The sequence below is a fragment of the Sus scrofa genome, chromosome 1, assembly GCF_000003025.6.
Source record: "Sus scrofa isolate TJ Tabasco breed Duroc chromosome 1, Sscrofa11.1, whole genome shotgun sequence".
Classification (NCBI taxonomy): Eukaryota; Metazoa; Chordata; class Mammalia; order Artiodactyla; family Suidae; genus Sus; species Sus scrofa.
This window is the reverse complement of record NC_010443.5, coordinates 168,697,762-168,714,881: the sequence shown is the minus strand read 5'-3', so window position 1 is coordinate 168,714,881 and position 17,120 is coordinate 168,697,762. Positions and strand designations below refer to the sequence as shown.

At 38.3% G+C, this 17,120-nt stretch overlaps 1 protein-coding gene across 3 annotated transcripts in view; it reads right to left on the bottom strand.

The window, feature by feature from the left end:
• The window catches only part of LRRC49 (leucine rich repeat containing 49), a 158,379-nt gene continuing 144,401 nt past the window's right edge, over window positions 3,143-17,120 (bottom strand). For 2 of the 3 annotated variants that reach the window (XM_001928481.7, XM_005659880.3), the window contains 3 exons: window positions 13,881-15,195; window positions 13,446-13,555; window positions 3,143-3,205 (listed from right to left, as the gene is read on the bottom strand). In XM_001928481.7, coding sequence (XP_001928516.1) covers window positions 14,992-15,195 — 204 coding nt within the window. In that variant the 3' untranslated portion in view covers window positions 3,143-3,205; window positions 13,446-13,555; window positions 13,881-14,991. Of the gene's footprint in view, window positions 3,206-13,445; window positions 13,556-13,880; window positions 15,196-17,120 lie in introns of those variants that run through there. The other variant, XM_021100865.1, reaches the window with a different exon arrangement.

Genomic DNA, 17,120 nt, shown 5'->3' with positions numbered 1-17,120 from the left:
TTAATTGAATATTTTTATGAACCTATTTTTTGTCCTTCGGGGACTTACTAGTTATAACTCTTTTGTTTTTTATGTAGTAGTTGCTTTAGGGTAATACAGTAAACAGCTCTAATTCAGTCTATCTTATTAGCATAGCCACTTCAGCTTTAATTTGATCAGGGTTATTTTAGTGTATTTTTTAGTATAAGTCTATTTACACATATGTATATAAATGTATATATGTACCTGAATGTATATAAAAGAGTTTCACTCTGTGTCTACACATTCTATTGTTAACCAAAGACTGAGATGTTTTTATTCAGTTCTCTCTTCCCTGGAACTCTGCCTCCAGAGCTTCTAGCTACCTCAGACTCCCAGAACTCCAATCTGGGCTCCTCAACTCAGAGAGAACACTGTGTTCTGCTGGAGAACTCCCTATACACTCTGCTATTCAGAATGTACCTCCAGGCAGAAAGCTACAGTGATGGCAGGACTCATCTCATTGCTTTCCCTTTGCTCCAGAATCACGGTCTTGACCTTCCTGCCATTTTATATCTTAAAACAGTTGTTCCACATAGTCTATCTCGTTTTTCTCATTGTTTAAGGCAGGAGGGTAAACCTGGTTTTGAGATATATTTTTAATACTGTTGTTGGATTCATTTAATGAATATTTATGGAGGATTTTTGAACTCATTTTCATAACTGAACATGACTCTATGTATCTACAGAGGCACAATTCACTTAAGAATAAAAATGCATATGTGTATGTAAATGTGTGCGTGTATATGTGTTCTTCTTATGCAGTTGTGGATTCAGTTATACTAGACTTTTAAAATGTTATAATGATCTGGGAAATTTTTGCTCTTTTTCTATTTTCTTGACTAAAATTAGGGAGTATTCCTTAATATATATTTTTTTTCATTAGCATCTCCCCCTCTCTCTGGAGCCTTTTTAGATGTTTTTTCCTCATCCCCCACCATGAAGTTTTAATACCACAGAGACACTTATATCTGTTTATGTACTGTGACCCCCTTGGAGGCCCACACACTATTTTAATATCTAACATTTTTCCCTCCCAAAACCTATGGATTTTGATACCATTGAAAAAATATAAAGTAGAGAATTACCCGTTCCTTAAAAGTTTGTAAAGCTTTCATCTAAAACACTTTCTGGGGAGTTCCGTCATGGCTCAGTGGTTAACGAATCTGACTAGGAACCATGAGGTTGCAGGTTTGATCCCTGGCCTTGCTCAGTGGGTTAAGGATCCGGCGTTGCCGTGAGCTGTGGTGTAAGTCGAGACGTGGCTCGAATCCCATGTTGCTGTGGCTCTGGTGTAGGCCAGTGGCTACAGTCCGATTCGACCCCTAGCCTGGGAACCTCCATATGCCGTGGGAATGGCCCAAGAAATGGTAAAAAGACAAAAAAAAAAAAAAAAATGAATAAATAAAACACTTTCTGGGCTGTAGCTTTTTGGAAAGTAAAAGCTTTAATACCCACTTTGCTTCTTAAGTGCTTACTGGCCTGTTTGATATTCATATTTCTCCTCAGGACAAACGCAAATTTAATTTTCATCTCAGAAATGCAGAGCTGTTGTTCAGGCAGGACACACCACTCTGGCATCTAGGCAGCACCCTTTCTGACTGGCACATGCTCATCCTGATTAGCCACCACCAACCTCTACCTGCTGTTGAGTAATTTAAACATTATTATTATTGTAGAGTAAAATCTACTATACCTACAGTTTCAAATATATTAGACTATAGTTTTCACAATATTCTTATTATTTTTAAAGTTCTTCTACATCTGCATTTTCCCCTTTTTATCATTCTGCATTTTGTTTTAAATGATCTCTATTTTTGACCAGTCCTCCCAGACCACCTTGTTTATTTTTTCAAAAAGTATTAAAGATTTGCCTTTAATTTTACTGACCTTCATTATTGTTGCTGTTGCTATTATTATATCTTGTATTATTATTGTTTTATTCTTTACTTTGATTTCTGCCTTTAATATTTCTTTCTTTTTGATTTCTTTACTTTTGCTCTAATGAAATTAGAGCAAAGTTTCCTTCTTCTTGAACTAAATACTTAACTCATTAGTTTTCAATCTTTCTTGATTCCCAAAATATTTATTTAAATCTATAAATTTCCCTCCAAATACTATTTTAGCTATGTTCATGCATTTTGGCTTAAAATACTTTCAGTTTATTCTGCTTTCTATATTATCTTCACAAATTCCTTTTTAATTTAAAGAGTATTTAGTTATATGCAATTTCATATCAGACTTAAAGGATTTTTAAACGTTATTATCAAGAACTGTGAAGTCTTGAATTTTCCTACTTGTAAACAACAAGGTAGCCAGTCACAATTTCAAAAACACAGGTAGAAGACATGAGACTCCTGGACTTAATGACTTTATTTTTTCACTGGTTCCCCTTGCTTCATAAGTCCTGCAAGAGTGACGCAAACTGGGTCCAGGAGGATGCTGCACCTGGAATGGGCTTCAGTCAACCCCCTAAGATTAGGATAAGCCAACCTATCCAATCTTTGTCCCACAGGGAGATATTATCTTCATTTTACTTGACAGCAAACAAACCTGCCCCCTGTCATAGAGGGAGATACTATATTTATTTTCCTCAGCTGTTTGCTATATAAACATCCTTGAAAAAGCAGTCCAAAGCCGACAATGCTTCTGTTCAGAAGACAAACATAAACATGAGAGACCATGGAGAACTGTCTCTAGACAATCATTCTTTTGTAATTTATTTCTAGCCCAATTGCATTGCAGTCAGAGCATAGTCTGTGTGATATTGGTCCTTAGGACTATCTGTGGAGGCTGGGGGAGTTCTCTAGGAATGATAGCATCACACATCACAGAACCTGCAGATCAACTCCTTTCCCAGTTTCTTCAGCAGGCACTACCTCCATCCAAAGAGTCTCCCTTAAATTCTTGGAAAGAAGCAGATTATCGCCAAGAGGAGATAAACTTCTTAGGTTGCAATCCACTGTCATTGAGGGTATGGGAATGAGGAAGCAAATGCCTTAGGGCAGCTGATCATCATGCATGTGTTCTTGCCAGATTCTCACCTTGGGAGGGCCTTGACATTGGCTTCAGCTACCCCAATGTCTCCACACCTCCCCAACAATTCCATGCCCCCACATGCATACCTGGTGTCTTGGCTGCTCTTGCTAATTTCCATTCCACAGAAGTGATGGGGCCAGAAAAAGTCCTGCCAAAGTAATGTAGGAAAAAGTAAGAGCAAAATTTACCCTCCATAGCTACACCTACTGCTCCACTATGTCCCCATCCCAGGCTGCCATGAACATCTCCACCAACTCATAGCTGTATTTGGTCTCCTCGTGATCTTTTCAAAGTTTTGATATTAGTTCCACAGACTCTTCCTTCTTTACTCCTCTATCAATTTCTCAACCCTAACTGCATACTAGTTGGAACTGAGGAGTTATTTTAAAAATTCTGGTGTCCAGAATCTGCCCCTGAAGATTGTGATACAAATGGCCCAAGGAGGGCTCCTGATTATCAACAGTTTTTAAAGCTTCCTGGGCAATTGTAGTGTGCAAGAAAAGTTTCCAATCACTGTCTCTAATTTCCTCCAGGATGATTTGGAGGGAGGGACCTCACAGTCCTGGTTTCTTAATTTTCCTATCAGGAGCTAGAAACTTGTATTTTGTTTAATGCTCAAATTATTGAACTCATATACCTAATAAACTGATATTTTAATAACAAATTATCTTGAAATTTTAAGATGACTATAATTTAAGTTCTCCTATATTATTTTAAATGCAATTGTGAATTGATTACAGCTGATATTTTTGAACACTTCAAATATCATACAACTTTCACAAATTCAGTGACTACAAACCTTATTTTTATACTTATACACATGAATGTATTCTAAAGCCTCAGAACAATAGACTTATTCATTTCTTTGATAATTTATGTGCTTGTTTTATACCTTCCTAGGGGATATTAGTATACTTATTTTAATATCTTCCTATGGTTTCAGTAATATATTTTTATTTCTTCCCAGGGGTAGGGTAACATTACTAGACTCAAAAGACAAGGTATACATACTCAGCCCAGCCAGGGCTGTAGGATGTGGATTACTGGCTGATCCATTTTTGGTCAGGGTGCAGGACTCATCATCTGGCTGCATTAACTTCCGGCCTTATTGCAAAATAATTTTTAAGGTCACACCTTCACTTGGGTTTTATTTTTATTTTTTTACAACCTGGTGTCTTTCAGGAAATGATGTACTTTTCAAGTCTCACTTTGCCAGAGTTACAAAAACCCAATCCTATCAGTATGATATATTGACTTGGTCTGTTAAATTTTTAAAGAATTATGTATTCCTTATTGGTGTTTTATTAAAATGAGTAGAGCCATCTAGTGGTTTAATTTCCTGTAAGATGAGGCATTGGGTCTGGGTTGTATATTCTTCCTCTTTGGGACATTTCACTAACTCATCTTTTTGGAAGACCCTGTTGACCCTTTCTTCTACTTGGTAATTTTGTGTGATTGCTGATCCTAAATGTCGAACATTCTTTCCACCTAGATTACATGTTAATCCCAGTACCAAATAAACCAGTCTTTCTTCCTCTTGATAGAATTCTGTTTTTTTTTCCCCTAGATTATTGGTTTACTCAGTTCCAGAATTTTATTTTTTCCTTAGAAACAAATATGTGCATATATATATATGTGTGTATATATATGCAGTTTTAATACAAAACAATATGTGCGGAGTTCCCATCGTGGTGCAGTGGTTAACGAATCCGACTAGGAACCATGAGATTGCGGGTTCGATCCCTGGCCTTGCTCAGTGGGTTAAGGATCCGGCGTTGCCGTGAGCTGTGGTGTGGGTTGCAGATGCGGCTTGGATCCGGCGTTGCTGTGGCTCTGGCATAGGGCGGTGGCTACAGCTCCGATTTGACCCCTAGCCTGGGAACCTCCACATGCCGCGGGAGCGGCCCTAGAAAAGGCAAAAAGACAAATAAAAATAAAATAAAATAAAATAAGTTTAAGCCATGAAGTATTCAAGATACATGATAAGATGTCCCATTGATTGCAGTGACAACTTTGGATCCTTAACCCACAAGGCCACCAGGGAACTCCAAGTCCATGGTCTTTCTTAGACTCAAATTGCTCCAAATTGAGCAACAATAATAACAGTAATAACTATAATAAAATAATATTTTGTGCTCAAATTTTTACAACTTGGTCAACGGAAAACCTTAAATTGGGTCCTTTGGCTTTCTCATATTGTCCCTAACATTGAAAAAAAAAAAAAGATTCTTACTTTCTAGTGGCAGCAAAAGATTCCAAGCTTATTCTGATCTTTTTTTTTTTTTTTTTTTTTTTTTTTCTCTTTTCTAGCCATTTATCCTCTGGTCAGTCCTATTTTTTTTTTTATACTTGATAATGGGTGTTAGAATTGTGGGCATGGGAGATGTATATGAAAGGTGGGCAAAAGTTCCACTACTGCTATTGAGCCATTTGCATTGAAAAAATATTATTTAGAAAAATAAACTATGGTTTCCAATAATTTTTCAAATTTAACATTATTGTTATATTGGTGTACCCTACTTTTCTCACAGTAAATGGTATCACCTGATACCCAGACCCCAGCAACAGCAACAATTATATAAATATATGTGCTCCTGATATGTCCCAGCACTGTCCCTGCTTTGAGGAATTCACGATCTAGTAGGAGACAAGCTGGATGTAATGTGTTTCTATTCTTCACACCATAGGACCTTGGACGTTTCTTGTCAGAATATCTCACTTCCTCTGGCACATAATACCCCTGAGAACAACTTCATAGAGATTGAGATCAACAGTGATTTTTTTAAAAAAAGCCACAGAGATCTTGAGAGAGTGACATACAAAGACTGTGGCTGGAGACACTCAGAAACCAAGAAACAAAAACAAAGACAGGAAGAGATGAATGGCAAGAGAGGGAGGGAGATGTGTTTTGTGATGAGAAGTGTGGGAAAGAGAGAGCACTGAGAGAGTGGAGCAGGAAAGACAGCAAGAGGATTACAGCAATATTTGAGACAAAAAAAAAATAAGGGGAAAAATATAGAAAATGTATATGGAAAAAATGATTAATTTTCAGAGTTTACAGCAAGATAGAAGTAGGGAGGGATGTAAGGACAGTAAAGGAAAGAAAACTGGACAGAATGAGAAAAAAAAAGTAGAGAGAAGTTGGTTCTCTTGTTGCCAACCATTTCTTCCTGTTAATAAGGGTTATATCACCTGGGGTTTGCTCAGGTTGACTTTCTCACGATGGTGAGGCTCAAGTGTATTCCTTTCCAGCCTACAGGGATAGGCCAAGGAGCTCATGGCTTCAATGTCAGCGTCTACTAAGCATTAGTCCCCAAATCTGATATGCACGAAAGTTATCTGGGAGTCTGTGAAAAAGGCAGGGACCCACCTGCAGGGATTTGGTCTGTGAAAAGGGAATGGGGACAGGCATCTGAATCATAAGACTCCCAGACATGAGTCTAATGTGAGCATGCCTATGCCATCCTTTGAGAAATGTTTCTCAGAGTAATGACAATATGTCTTTTTTTTTTTTTTTTTTTTTTTGTCTTTTTGTCTTTTGTTGTTGTTGCTGCTGCTATTTCTTGGGCCGCTCCCGCGGCATATGGAGGTTCCCAGGCTAGGGGTTGAATTGGAGCTGAAGCCACCGGCCTACGCCAGAGCCACAGCAACGCGGGATCCGAGCCGCGTCTGCAACCTACACCACAGCTCACGGCAACGCCGGATCGTTAACCCACTGAGCAAGGGCAGGGACCGAACCCGCAACCTCATGGTTCCTAGTCGGATTCGTTAACCACTGCGCCACGACGGGAACTCCCAGTATGTCTTTACTTACAGTTTAGAAGATGCCTTGCCAGTCCTGAACCCTGTCTGATCCTCTGCTTCCGTCAGGCAGAGGAATATCTAAGTCTTCAAGTCTTCTTCCTGGACTGCATATCACACTATCATCATCTTCAACCTCAGTTTACAGCCTGGATACACTGTTAAACTTGACTTGCAGAGTTGATGTAAACTAATTATGAACTTTATTTCTCTTTTAGGATAGGCAGTCCACTCTTAGCACACAGTATATCCCTATACATCTGCTAGAAATCAAAAGTTCAACAGAAGGATTTATCTATTATTGAGTGGTTTCCATTCTGAGAGAGCTAAAATAAGTTATAAAATCCATAGTAACATCCCATCCTTTAGATTTCATCTTTGATGATGTATTTTCAGCATTTTGTATATGTTCTTCACATTTTGTTCTTTTCTTGTTCTTTATGGTACGTTCATCATTTTTTTTTTTTTTTTTTCATTTTAGGGCCCCATCTACGGTATATGGAAGCTCCCAGGCTAGGGGTCAAATCAGAGCTGCAGCTGCCAACTTACACACAGCTACAGCAACACAGGTGCCAAGCTACGTCTGTGAGCTACACCACAGCTTGCGGCAGATTGTAGACCCAACGGATTGCAGACCCACTGAGCGAGGCCAGGGACTGAACCCACATCCTCATGGATACTAGTTGGATTCTTAACCCACTCAGCCACAATGGGAACTCCACTTTCATCATTTTTGATAACTCTATTGTAGTACTTGTGAAGTTTCACTTCTTATCACTAGTATCAGAATTATATATTTTCCTTTTTCCACTTGCTCTGCTGTGCACACATGATGATGTTTATAAGACTGAACGGTTGGCTGCCAGGTATGACCACCATGAGGTAGCTCCGAACATTTTTGCTTCCCAACTTATAAAAGTTTGAACTTTGCATCTGGAAGTGCAAAGTGCTCAAAACTGCAGGATGTAAGGATATGAAAAGTCAGAAGTTGAGGGCTGTCTCAAAAATGAGAATCCAATTTAAATGAAATTGGTTTGCTATACAAAGTCCAAGATAGAACTCTATTACTCATCCGTAAATTTTGCTAACTATCCTGGATTACAGCAATGAAGACATGAAGACAGACATGGCCAGGGACCTGACAGACTGGTGGAGGAGATAAGCAGGTAAATTAAAAGTAAACTCTTTAAAAGAAGTACAGGGTGCTGTGTATACATTGATAGGGACTCCTCTCACCCAGATGAGGTTGAGCATGAAAAAGGTAGAAAGAAACAATGTAAAAATAGCCAAGGCCTTAGAAATAAGAAAGAGCATCATATTTGTGGCAAATGGTAGTTTTCAAAATCAATTCAATATTATTTCTCATTCACATGTTTTTCTGACAATGTGACTTTGCTAATCCACCAGACTAGAGCTAGATTGATGTGATCTCTGAGCTGAAAGTGATGCTATGTGACTTCTGAGGCTATGTCATAAAAGATGACAGAGCTTGGGATGCTTGCCCTTTGAACCCAGCCACTATGCTATGAGGAATCCCATTCAGCCACTTGAAGAAGCCATGTGTAGGTATTTTGGGTGACAGCACTAATAGAGGTCCCAGTCAATAGCTAGCATAACCACCAGACATGTGAGTGAATAATCCTTCAGATTATTCCAGACCCCAGCCTATGCCTCTTCCTTCCTGACATGAGATACCATTCAGGAGAGAAAAAGTTCAGCAATAGGGAGGGCTTTAAGCATAGTTTAAGCAGGACTCTTCCAGTCCTCTTCTAATTAATGGAAATAATAGAAACTTAAACAGTGAGCTGATTCCAATGTAAATAAAGAATGAGAAAATGAATATGCTGGGCAAATGGAACTGTGTAAAATGATGATTTGATATGAACAGATGACAAATAAAAGTTTATCAGCAATCCCCTTCTTGGTACGGCTTTATTCCCAATGATTCAAAGCATAAAACAAAACAGAACAAAACTGTACTATTCTCTGATTGGCCCTACTAAGACAATTACTGATCCTAGAGAAATCCCTTATGTTGATTAGCTTAAGTTTGATTCACTGCACAATGACTGCAGCAAGAGACCTGAAACTATGTTAACTAGCTTTTGTCAATCAAAGCTCAGCCCTGGAGCAAGGAAGTGAGGTCAATCCCACCTACCAAGATTCTGCTACATTGCTGAAGGGGGGAGGGTGTGTTTAAAAAAACACACCTAAATGTAATTTCTCAAATCATTTTCTCTAGATCACTGGTGATCCCCAGCAGTCTACATGAACGGGTTACAGATAGCTTGGTGGTTTCAGAGAGGTTGAAAATACTTTAAAAATTGTTTTTACATATATTCCACAAATTTGGAACATAAAATTTTCATGGAAGTGTGGACATATTCTTGTATTTTTATGCTTAAAGATTATCTATGTTCTAAACAGTTTTTTGCTGTTGTTGAAAATCAGTCAATAGACTTCCTCTGGGTTAATGTGGCTTTCACATTCACCGTTTACATTCTATTGTCCACTTGACTATGAATTCTATGAGGCTGCATCTATTATTGCTCACTTTTATATCCTTAGCCACAGCACAACGCCTGGCGTATACTCAATATACTGAATAAACATTTGTTGAATGAATGTTTCCATAATTTGCAAATTTCTCATTTCTATTATAATGTATTTAGCCACAATTTACAAAAACGGTTTATTGAAGGCCAAGAATAACGATGAACATATTAAATTAATGGAAATAATATAAACCTAAACAATGAGCTGATTCCAATGTAAATAAAGAATGAAAAAATCAATACACTGGGCAAATGGAACTGTGTAAAATGACGATTTGATATGAACAGATGACAACTAAAAGTGTGAACATGAGGTACAAATATACATTATTAAGACTATATAAAATCTGGGTTTTATTGAACTGGTGATGCTTTTACCTCTAACTCTCAATTCACTGTTTATTATAAAACTATCATATATATATACATATATTATACATATATATGTTCTAAGGAAATCACTCAAAAAATAGAAACAGGGTATAATTTCTAAATCCATACAGGGAAACTTGGACTCCTCTCTATACATGCTAGAGGAAGTGTTAACTTATAAAAACGCTTGGAAAAAAATGTTAAAACTCTTCTATGACCCAGCAGTCCCACTGTAAAAAGACTTGTATAAATGTCCTTATTCATAATAGCCTCAAAGTTAGAAACAACTTAATAGAATGGATAAATAAATTGTGGTATTTTCATACTATGTAATAAAAAAATATCAATTACTGATACATGAAGTAGTATAAGTGATTCTCAAAAACATACATTGGGTAAAAGAAGCCTGACACAAGTACATTCTGTATTTTTCTATTTACAGGAAGTTCTAGGAGTTCCTGCTGTGGCACAATATGATCAGTGTCTCTGCAGCGCCAGGACGCAGCAGCACCAGGATGCAGGTTTGATCCCCTGCCTGGCATAATTGGTTAAAGGATCTGGTGATGCACAGCAGCACTGCAGGTCGAAACTGCCTCTCGAATCTGATCCCTGGCCTTTTTTCCTTATGCCACAGGGCAGCCAAAAAATAAATAAATAAATAAAAACAATACAGGAAGTTCTGCAACAGGAAAAATTAATCAATCAACAGTGAAAGAAATTAGAAAAATAGTTGCTCATAGGGTAGGGCAAGGATTGACCAGAAGAACTTTTCTCAAGTGACTGAAATGTTTTATATCTTAATTTAGATGGTGATATTTTCAAAATTAAGCAAATTTTACACTGAAGTACATTTCACTGTATGTAAATTTCATCCTTTAAAAAAGTTCTTGGACAGTATCTTCTCTGCACAAAAGCCACCCTCAAGGACACACATATATCTCACATTAACACATCAGACTGCAAAAGTGAAAATCTAATTGTCATTGAGTATGTGGAACAACTAAACTTGTATTCTCTGCAAAGGGGAGTGTAAACTGATACTAAATGACTTCAGAAAGCAATCTGACAGTATTTAACAGAGTTGAGTGTGCACATATAACCTTGAAACTCTACCACTAATTGTGTACTCCTCTCGAACTCATATGAACAAGTATATTCAAAGCAGCATTGTGTGTAATAGTTATAAACTAGAAACCACCCAATGCCCACCAGCAGGAAAATAAATACATAAATCATGCCTTGACCATACAGTCAATGATCAAACAGCAGTAAAAAAGAAAGCAGAGTTATTCCCATCAGTTATGATTCTGGGTAGAGCTACTCAGAAACGGAACACTGAGTGGAAAAAAATATGCAGAAAAATACATATTGCATGATATTATTTATATAAAATTTGAAAATATAAAAAGTCAGTTCAATGAACTCCCTACGCATGTGTGCATAAATAGGAATGGTATGAAAACATGAATGAATGCTAAGTATCAAATTTAGGATACTGGTTACCTCTACGGAAAGAGGTACACAGAAGCTCCATTTCTACTTGTGATGTTTTATTTTTAAAACCTGAAGCAAATATGGAAAAATATTAATATCTGTTATGCTTGGTGATGGATACAGGGTATTTATTTGAGATACTATTCTATGTGTATCTCTGCATGTTGAAGTACTTTAAGATAAACAAAGAGAAGGAAAAGTCAACTGTCTGACAACTCAAGCTTAGAGAGATTGGTGTACGGAATTAAGAGTTTCATTGTCTACTGAAGAGAAACTCTAAAGTATTTCGTCACCTAAAAATATAGGAGTAATTTATTCTTTAGAATTTTGAGTACACTTTAGCTCATTTATTTATCCTTATCCTTATTTCAGAAAATATTTGTGGTAGCTTGCAACAAAAGATACATACAATGAGCCAGGAAAACCTAAGTAGAAAATCAGGATCAAAGATAACAAATATTCCATCAATACTAGTTTACCACAGTTGCTGTGATCAAGTTTCAAACTTGGCTCTGAACTTCTTCTTGGCAGCAGTAGCCATTCCATCTCCAGCTCACCCATAAAAGCAGATTAGCAAAACCAACCTTTGTTCTTCAAGATTTAACATAAAATTCTCCTGAGCAGTATCTCTGTATTCTGTTTTGCATTTTGCCTTGCTAACTAGCCAGGTCCTTCTTTCATTTGTTATTTTGTTCTTCTTACCTTTCCTTTCCTTCCTCTCTTTTCATTCTTTCATTTATTTTATTCAGATGTCAGATCCTTAAGACTAGCAGTGGTTATGAATGCAGATCCCATCTACTATTTACTGAATGAAATACCCTTGGGTCAAGTTTTTAACTTCTCTATGCCTCAGTGTTCTAATATTCAAATAAGGGTAACTACTACACATATATCACAGTGTGGGGAGATTAGCGAAGAGCTTAGAATAATGCAAGACACCACTCAATAAATCTTAGTTGCTGTTATGATTACTATGAGTCAATGGAGGAGAATAGGAATCCTAATGTAGTCCCTGCCCTGGTCAGGGATAGATCAGGAGCAGGGCAAGGTCTCAGTCTCACGTGCCAGGCCTTTAGTGGAGTGGAACTTGGGATGTGGGAGCTGATACCGGCACCATCCGTAGACAACAGCACAGTTAACTACCTCCAGATCCAAAAGCACACTGAGCAACCACCTCCAGATCTGGCAACATGCATAATCACCTAACTGCTAAACCAGAACATGGGGACAGTATCTCCCAAGATGGGGAATACTGGACAGTTCCTTTTGTGAGGCAATACTCTGTTTCTATTTGAGATTCCTTTTGGAGAAAAGCAATCCCTCACAACACCTTAGCCTAGACAGTCTCAGACTGTGGTGGTGGTGGGGGGTGCATCTCTTCCCCCTTCCCGGAGACCCTGGAAAACCCCAAGTAGAAATGGGGACTCGTTCCACTAGCAGCAGAGGGCCCTCACTTGATTTCAGACACAGTTGACCCTGGTCCCCTCGTCCTTTCTCCTGGGAAATTACCCTTACCCAGGAACTCCAGCGAGCATGGGAGAGGAAGCTGAGCTTCAGGGGATAAAAATTAGATGGGAGAACACAGCCATTGGGAGTTTGGGACCAGGCAAAATAAGGATTCAAGAAATAGAAATCAAACAGTCTGAGACAATAAGTGCAGACAAGAGGGAGTTCAGGTACAAGGGATGAGAGACCATGTGACTAAAGCCAGGGCATTAAGGAGGTTTGGTTTTAGGAACAGGACAGAAACCCTATTACTAGGCCTGAAGCAGGAGGTCTGGGTAGAGCCAGCAGTGCTTTCAGGCTTGTCACCAGGTCAGTGAGTGCTGATCTTGGGTTCCTTAAATTCCCAAGAGCACTGGGGAGGGCCAAGAAAGCATGTGCATGTGAGTCCCTTTAGCATCAGGGGTGGGAGGGTTAGGGGAGAAGAGGCAGCATTCAGGAAGCTAGGGAGGTCATTTATTAAACAGCCAGGCATTTACCTCCACAGCCTAGAGTGAGCAACCATTGCCCACAGGCCTGAGGACTCACATATTCTTACCTCTCCCATTTCCTAGAAGCCCACAAACAAGATATTCTTAGTTTCTTGTCTCAATATCACTGTCAAGGTGGGATCTCATTTCTATACCAAACAAGACAGAAACCCCAGAAGAGATCATCCTTTACCAGACAGATGAGATGGTCCGTATGTTTCAATTTAGAGAGACGGAGGATCATCAGGAAACACTAACAGTTCTTCCCATTCTGGGGCACCAATTCCATGGTTCAGCCTGTTTCTAGAAGAAGATGAAGAACAGTTTCATTTACTGGGTGGTCACGTTGTGCCAGGCGTTATGATAAATGCTGTAAGTGCATTATCTCATTTGATCCTTACAACATTCTTATGAAGTAGGTACTATTAGGAGGAAACTGAGGTGCAGATAGGTCATAAGCCAAGTTGGGAGCTGAAGTGCTGAGATGCAAACCCAAGACAGTGTGACTTAAAGGGCCAAGTTCTGAAACATGATGTTAATTAAACTCTTTGAACACTCCTTCTTGGGGGAGGGCAACCAGGAACCCTTAAGGATGCAAGCCTTTTTTAGAACCACAAAAGCAGCTTACCTGACTTCCTTCCAAGAATTCCTGTAGGACTTTGTTGTCCTATAACTTCTAGTCTCATTTTCCTACATCATGATGGTCCTGCTGCCATAGAGCTGCCAGGTGAAATCTGAGCAGATTGGAGAATTCCTGTTTATTGGCCTGTAAGATTGTTTCTGAAGTTGTATCACCTCTGGCTATGGTCATGGGCTCCAGACACTCTCCTACCCAGCATGAACTAGGACAACTCTCTGCTTACATCCTATTTACCTGCTTGATCTTCAAACGGAACTGGAAAAATCAGAACCTTTTCCTCAGGAATCTCTTATAATTCTGAGGCACAGGTAGACCTGCTTATCTGAAAAAAAGAGCCCCACCTGGAGAGCTACCAACAGAAGGAAACATGGTTCAGAGAAGCAGACTTACTGATTAGTCACATTTCACTCAGGATCTCTTAAAGTATTTTCTCCCTGCCCCTGTTTTGACTCATTTTCTGCCCAGAGTGACCCCCCAAACCCCTGTGGTGTCCTGAAGCTGCATCCCTAGAAGAAATGGGACCTCTTCCTACATAAGTGAGGAGAAGGGCTCCTACCCCCCGCAAAGAGGAGCATACAATAAATGGGACAATTCTGACTGGATTAAGGAGGCAAACACACTTCTTTTAAACTAATTTATTAATAAGTTTATTCTTCACTCATTAAAAAAAGAACATATTTTTGGCTTTGAAATCATGACATAAAATAAAAAAGGCAAATAACTAAAAATTATCGGCTGAAAGTAGTTGGAAGCAACTCATGCTGAAGCATGAGCAAACACTACGTGCTTTGGGCTGTAGCGGGGGCACCAATCAAAGCAAGAACCAAAGATGTGGGGCCAATCCAAGGCCTACGCTATCTCTAAAGACTGCTTACTTCCCAAAGGTCATTTGGTCAACATACATAGGAAATTAATCCTCCATTTATCTCTCTTTCCTTCTTTCCTTCCTAACCTTTAACTAGAAGGGTAGGCAGTAATGCATTGATGCGTGTCTTTCTAGTTGGTAGGATAGTGTTGCTGTTTTAACATGTTTAACCTACATTTTTTCAACCTTTAAAAACATAAAACTGCTAATATCAACTGTAACTAAAAGCCATTTCTATTTTTGGTCAGTTATCTGCTGTAGGCAAAGCTTCATATAGGAATTTTTATTGCGAATTTCTATGACTGCATCTCTAACAAGCTCAATGAACATCTGAGGCCAAAGCTTCTGCAAAGCCTCATTTTTCATGTTGATTTCTGTAGCTTCCTTCACAAGGTCCTCGATATACATCTTGCAGAATTTCTTTTTTTCTTTTATTTCCTGTTAAAAAAAGAGGACATTTTGCATTGAATCATAATTAATCCCAAGCAGCTTACCTCCCAAACCAAAGCAACAATTAGCTGGACCAGAGATGCTTCTATATATTCTAGAAATAATCTCTTCTGACTCCACCCACTCAGAGCAGGAATAGTTCTCCACACACTCTCAACACAGAGCTTAACACACTCAACACAGTTGCTTGAGTAAAGACAGCAACTGGGAGCTCCCTTCTTCCCAGTCCACTCCACCTCTGTAGGAAAGCTCTGTAAAAAATGTGCTTCTTGGAATCTATAGGAAGAAAACTTCTAGTTGAACTAATATCAAACTCATTTGCTATTTGTGGGGGGCAATAAAGCTTTAAAATTCCAACAAAAAAAATGTTTCTTTATTGGAACCACCGGATCATAACTACTATTTTTCCATTGATAGACTTTTTCCTTTCTCAGTTCAGGTAGCTTACCTCACACAAGCCAGCTAAATGCACAGAATGATGGCTTCCAGTGGCAAGTAAATCAGGGCACAGATGCTGACAATCTTAGTTACTGTGAGGTCAGTTAATATCCATATACATACTTGAAATACCCATACTCTGAATCCACTCTGTATTCTAAGAATGCATGTAGTGGTACATTACAGAGACTTGTGGCTGAGACCATTTGGACAAAGTGGGGGAAAGGTGTACAAGGAAGAAGAGGAAATATATACAAGCCTGGGACCCAGAGAACGTTGCCTTCAAAAGCAACAGTGCTCCCACTCAATCTCTGGGTTTGGCAGTCTGTGAATGAAAAATCTGGGTTCAAAACAACAGAGGAAGTTTGGCGCCCAAGGCTATTGGGGCATTGGGCCCCCATTTCATCTTAGATCTGACACAAAGCCATTTTGTTTAACGCAGGAATTCAACATTTATTTTGGCTGTTGATACTTTTAGAGAGTATCTAGGCATGATGATGGAAAGTGCCAAAATATATATGGAAAAAAAACAATGAATAGGTCAGATAATGAGAATTATAGGGGAAGAAATTCACATCTGGAAAGAAATAATAAATGTCAATGAGATAATAGGTTTAACTACTTGGAAAAGGATCTATTGAAACCTCCAACTCAAATCAAAACACCAAAATAATTTTAAAATAAAAAGTTAAGTTTAAAATATCAACAAATATTGCCATTGAAATCACACTATGAAGATCTGCAATAACTTGAAAAATTCTTATATTACAATGTTAAGTAGAAAAAGAAAAATATAAAATGAAATTTTGATAGAGGTTAGGCTACATGAGTATGTATTTACTATATGTACTTAGAATTGGACACAAAATTTGTATTTCATTGTATATAAATATTACTTCAAAATAAACTATGTGAAATACCGAACTCTAATTAATGAACTGCATGTTAAATTATTTAAAGAAAAGCATGGTAATGTCTGCAATTACTTGGAAATGAATTTTAAAAATAAGGCGGATTATTGATGGATAGAGAATGAGTAAATGCATAGATATGTGACAAAGCAAGTACATCATATAGTACAATATTAACAGTAGAATTTAGGTTTGAGTGTGATGAGTATTTACTATAAAATTCTTTCAACTTTGTTGCAAGTTTGACATTTTTATTAACAAGTTACAAAAATATATAGAAAGTTAATGGAAGAAAGTATATTGCAGTGTCATTAAGACTGTCTTTGGGTAGTGAGACCATGAGTGTTTTTGCTTTTTTTTTTTTTTTTTTCTTTTTTAGGGCCACACCCATGCCATGGAAGTTCCCAGGCTAGGGGTCGAATCAGAGCTGCAGTACTGGCCTATACCACAGCCACAGCAACACCAGCCCCTAGCTGCATCTGCAACCTACACAACAGCTCATGCAATGCTGGATCCTTAACCCACTACGCAAGGCCAGGGATTGAACATGCATCCTCATGGATC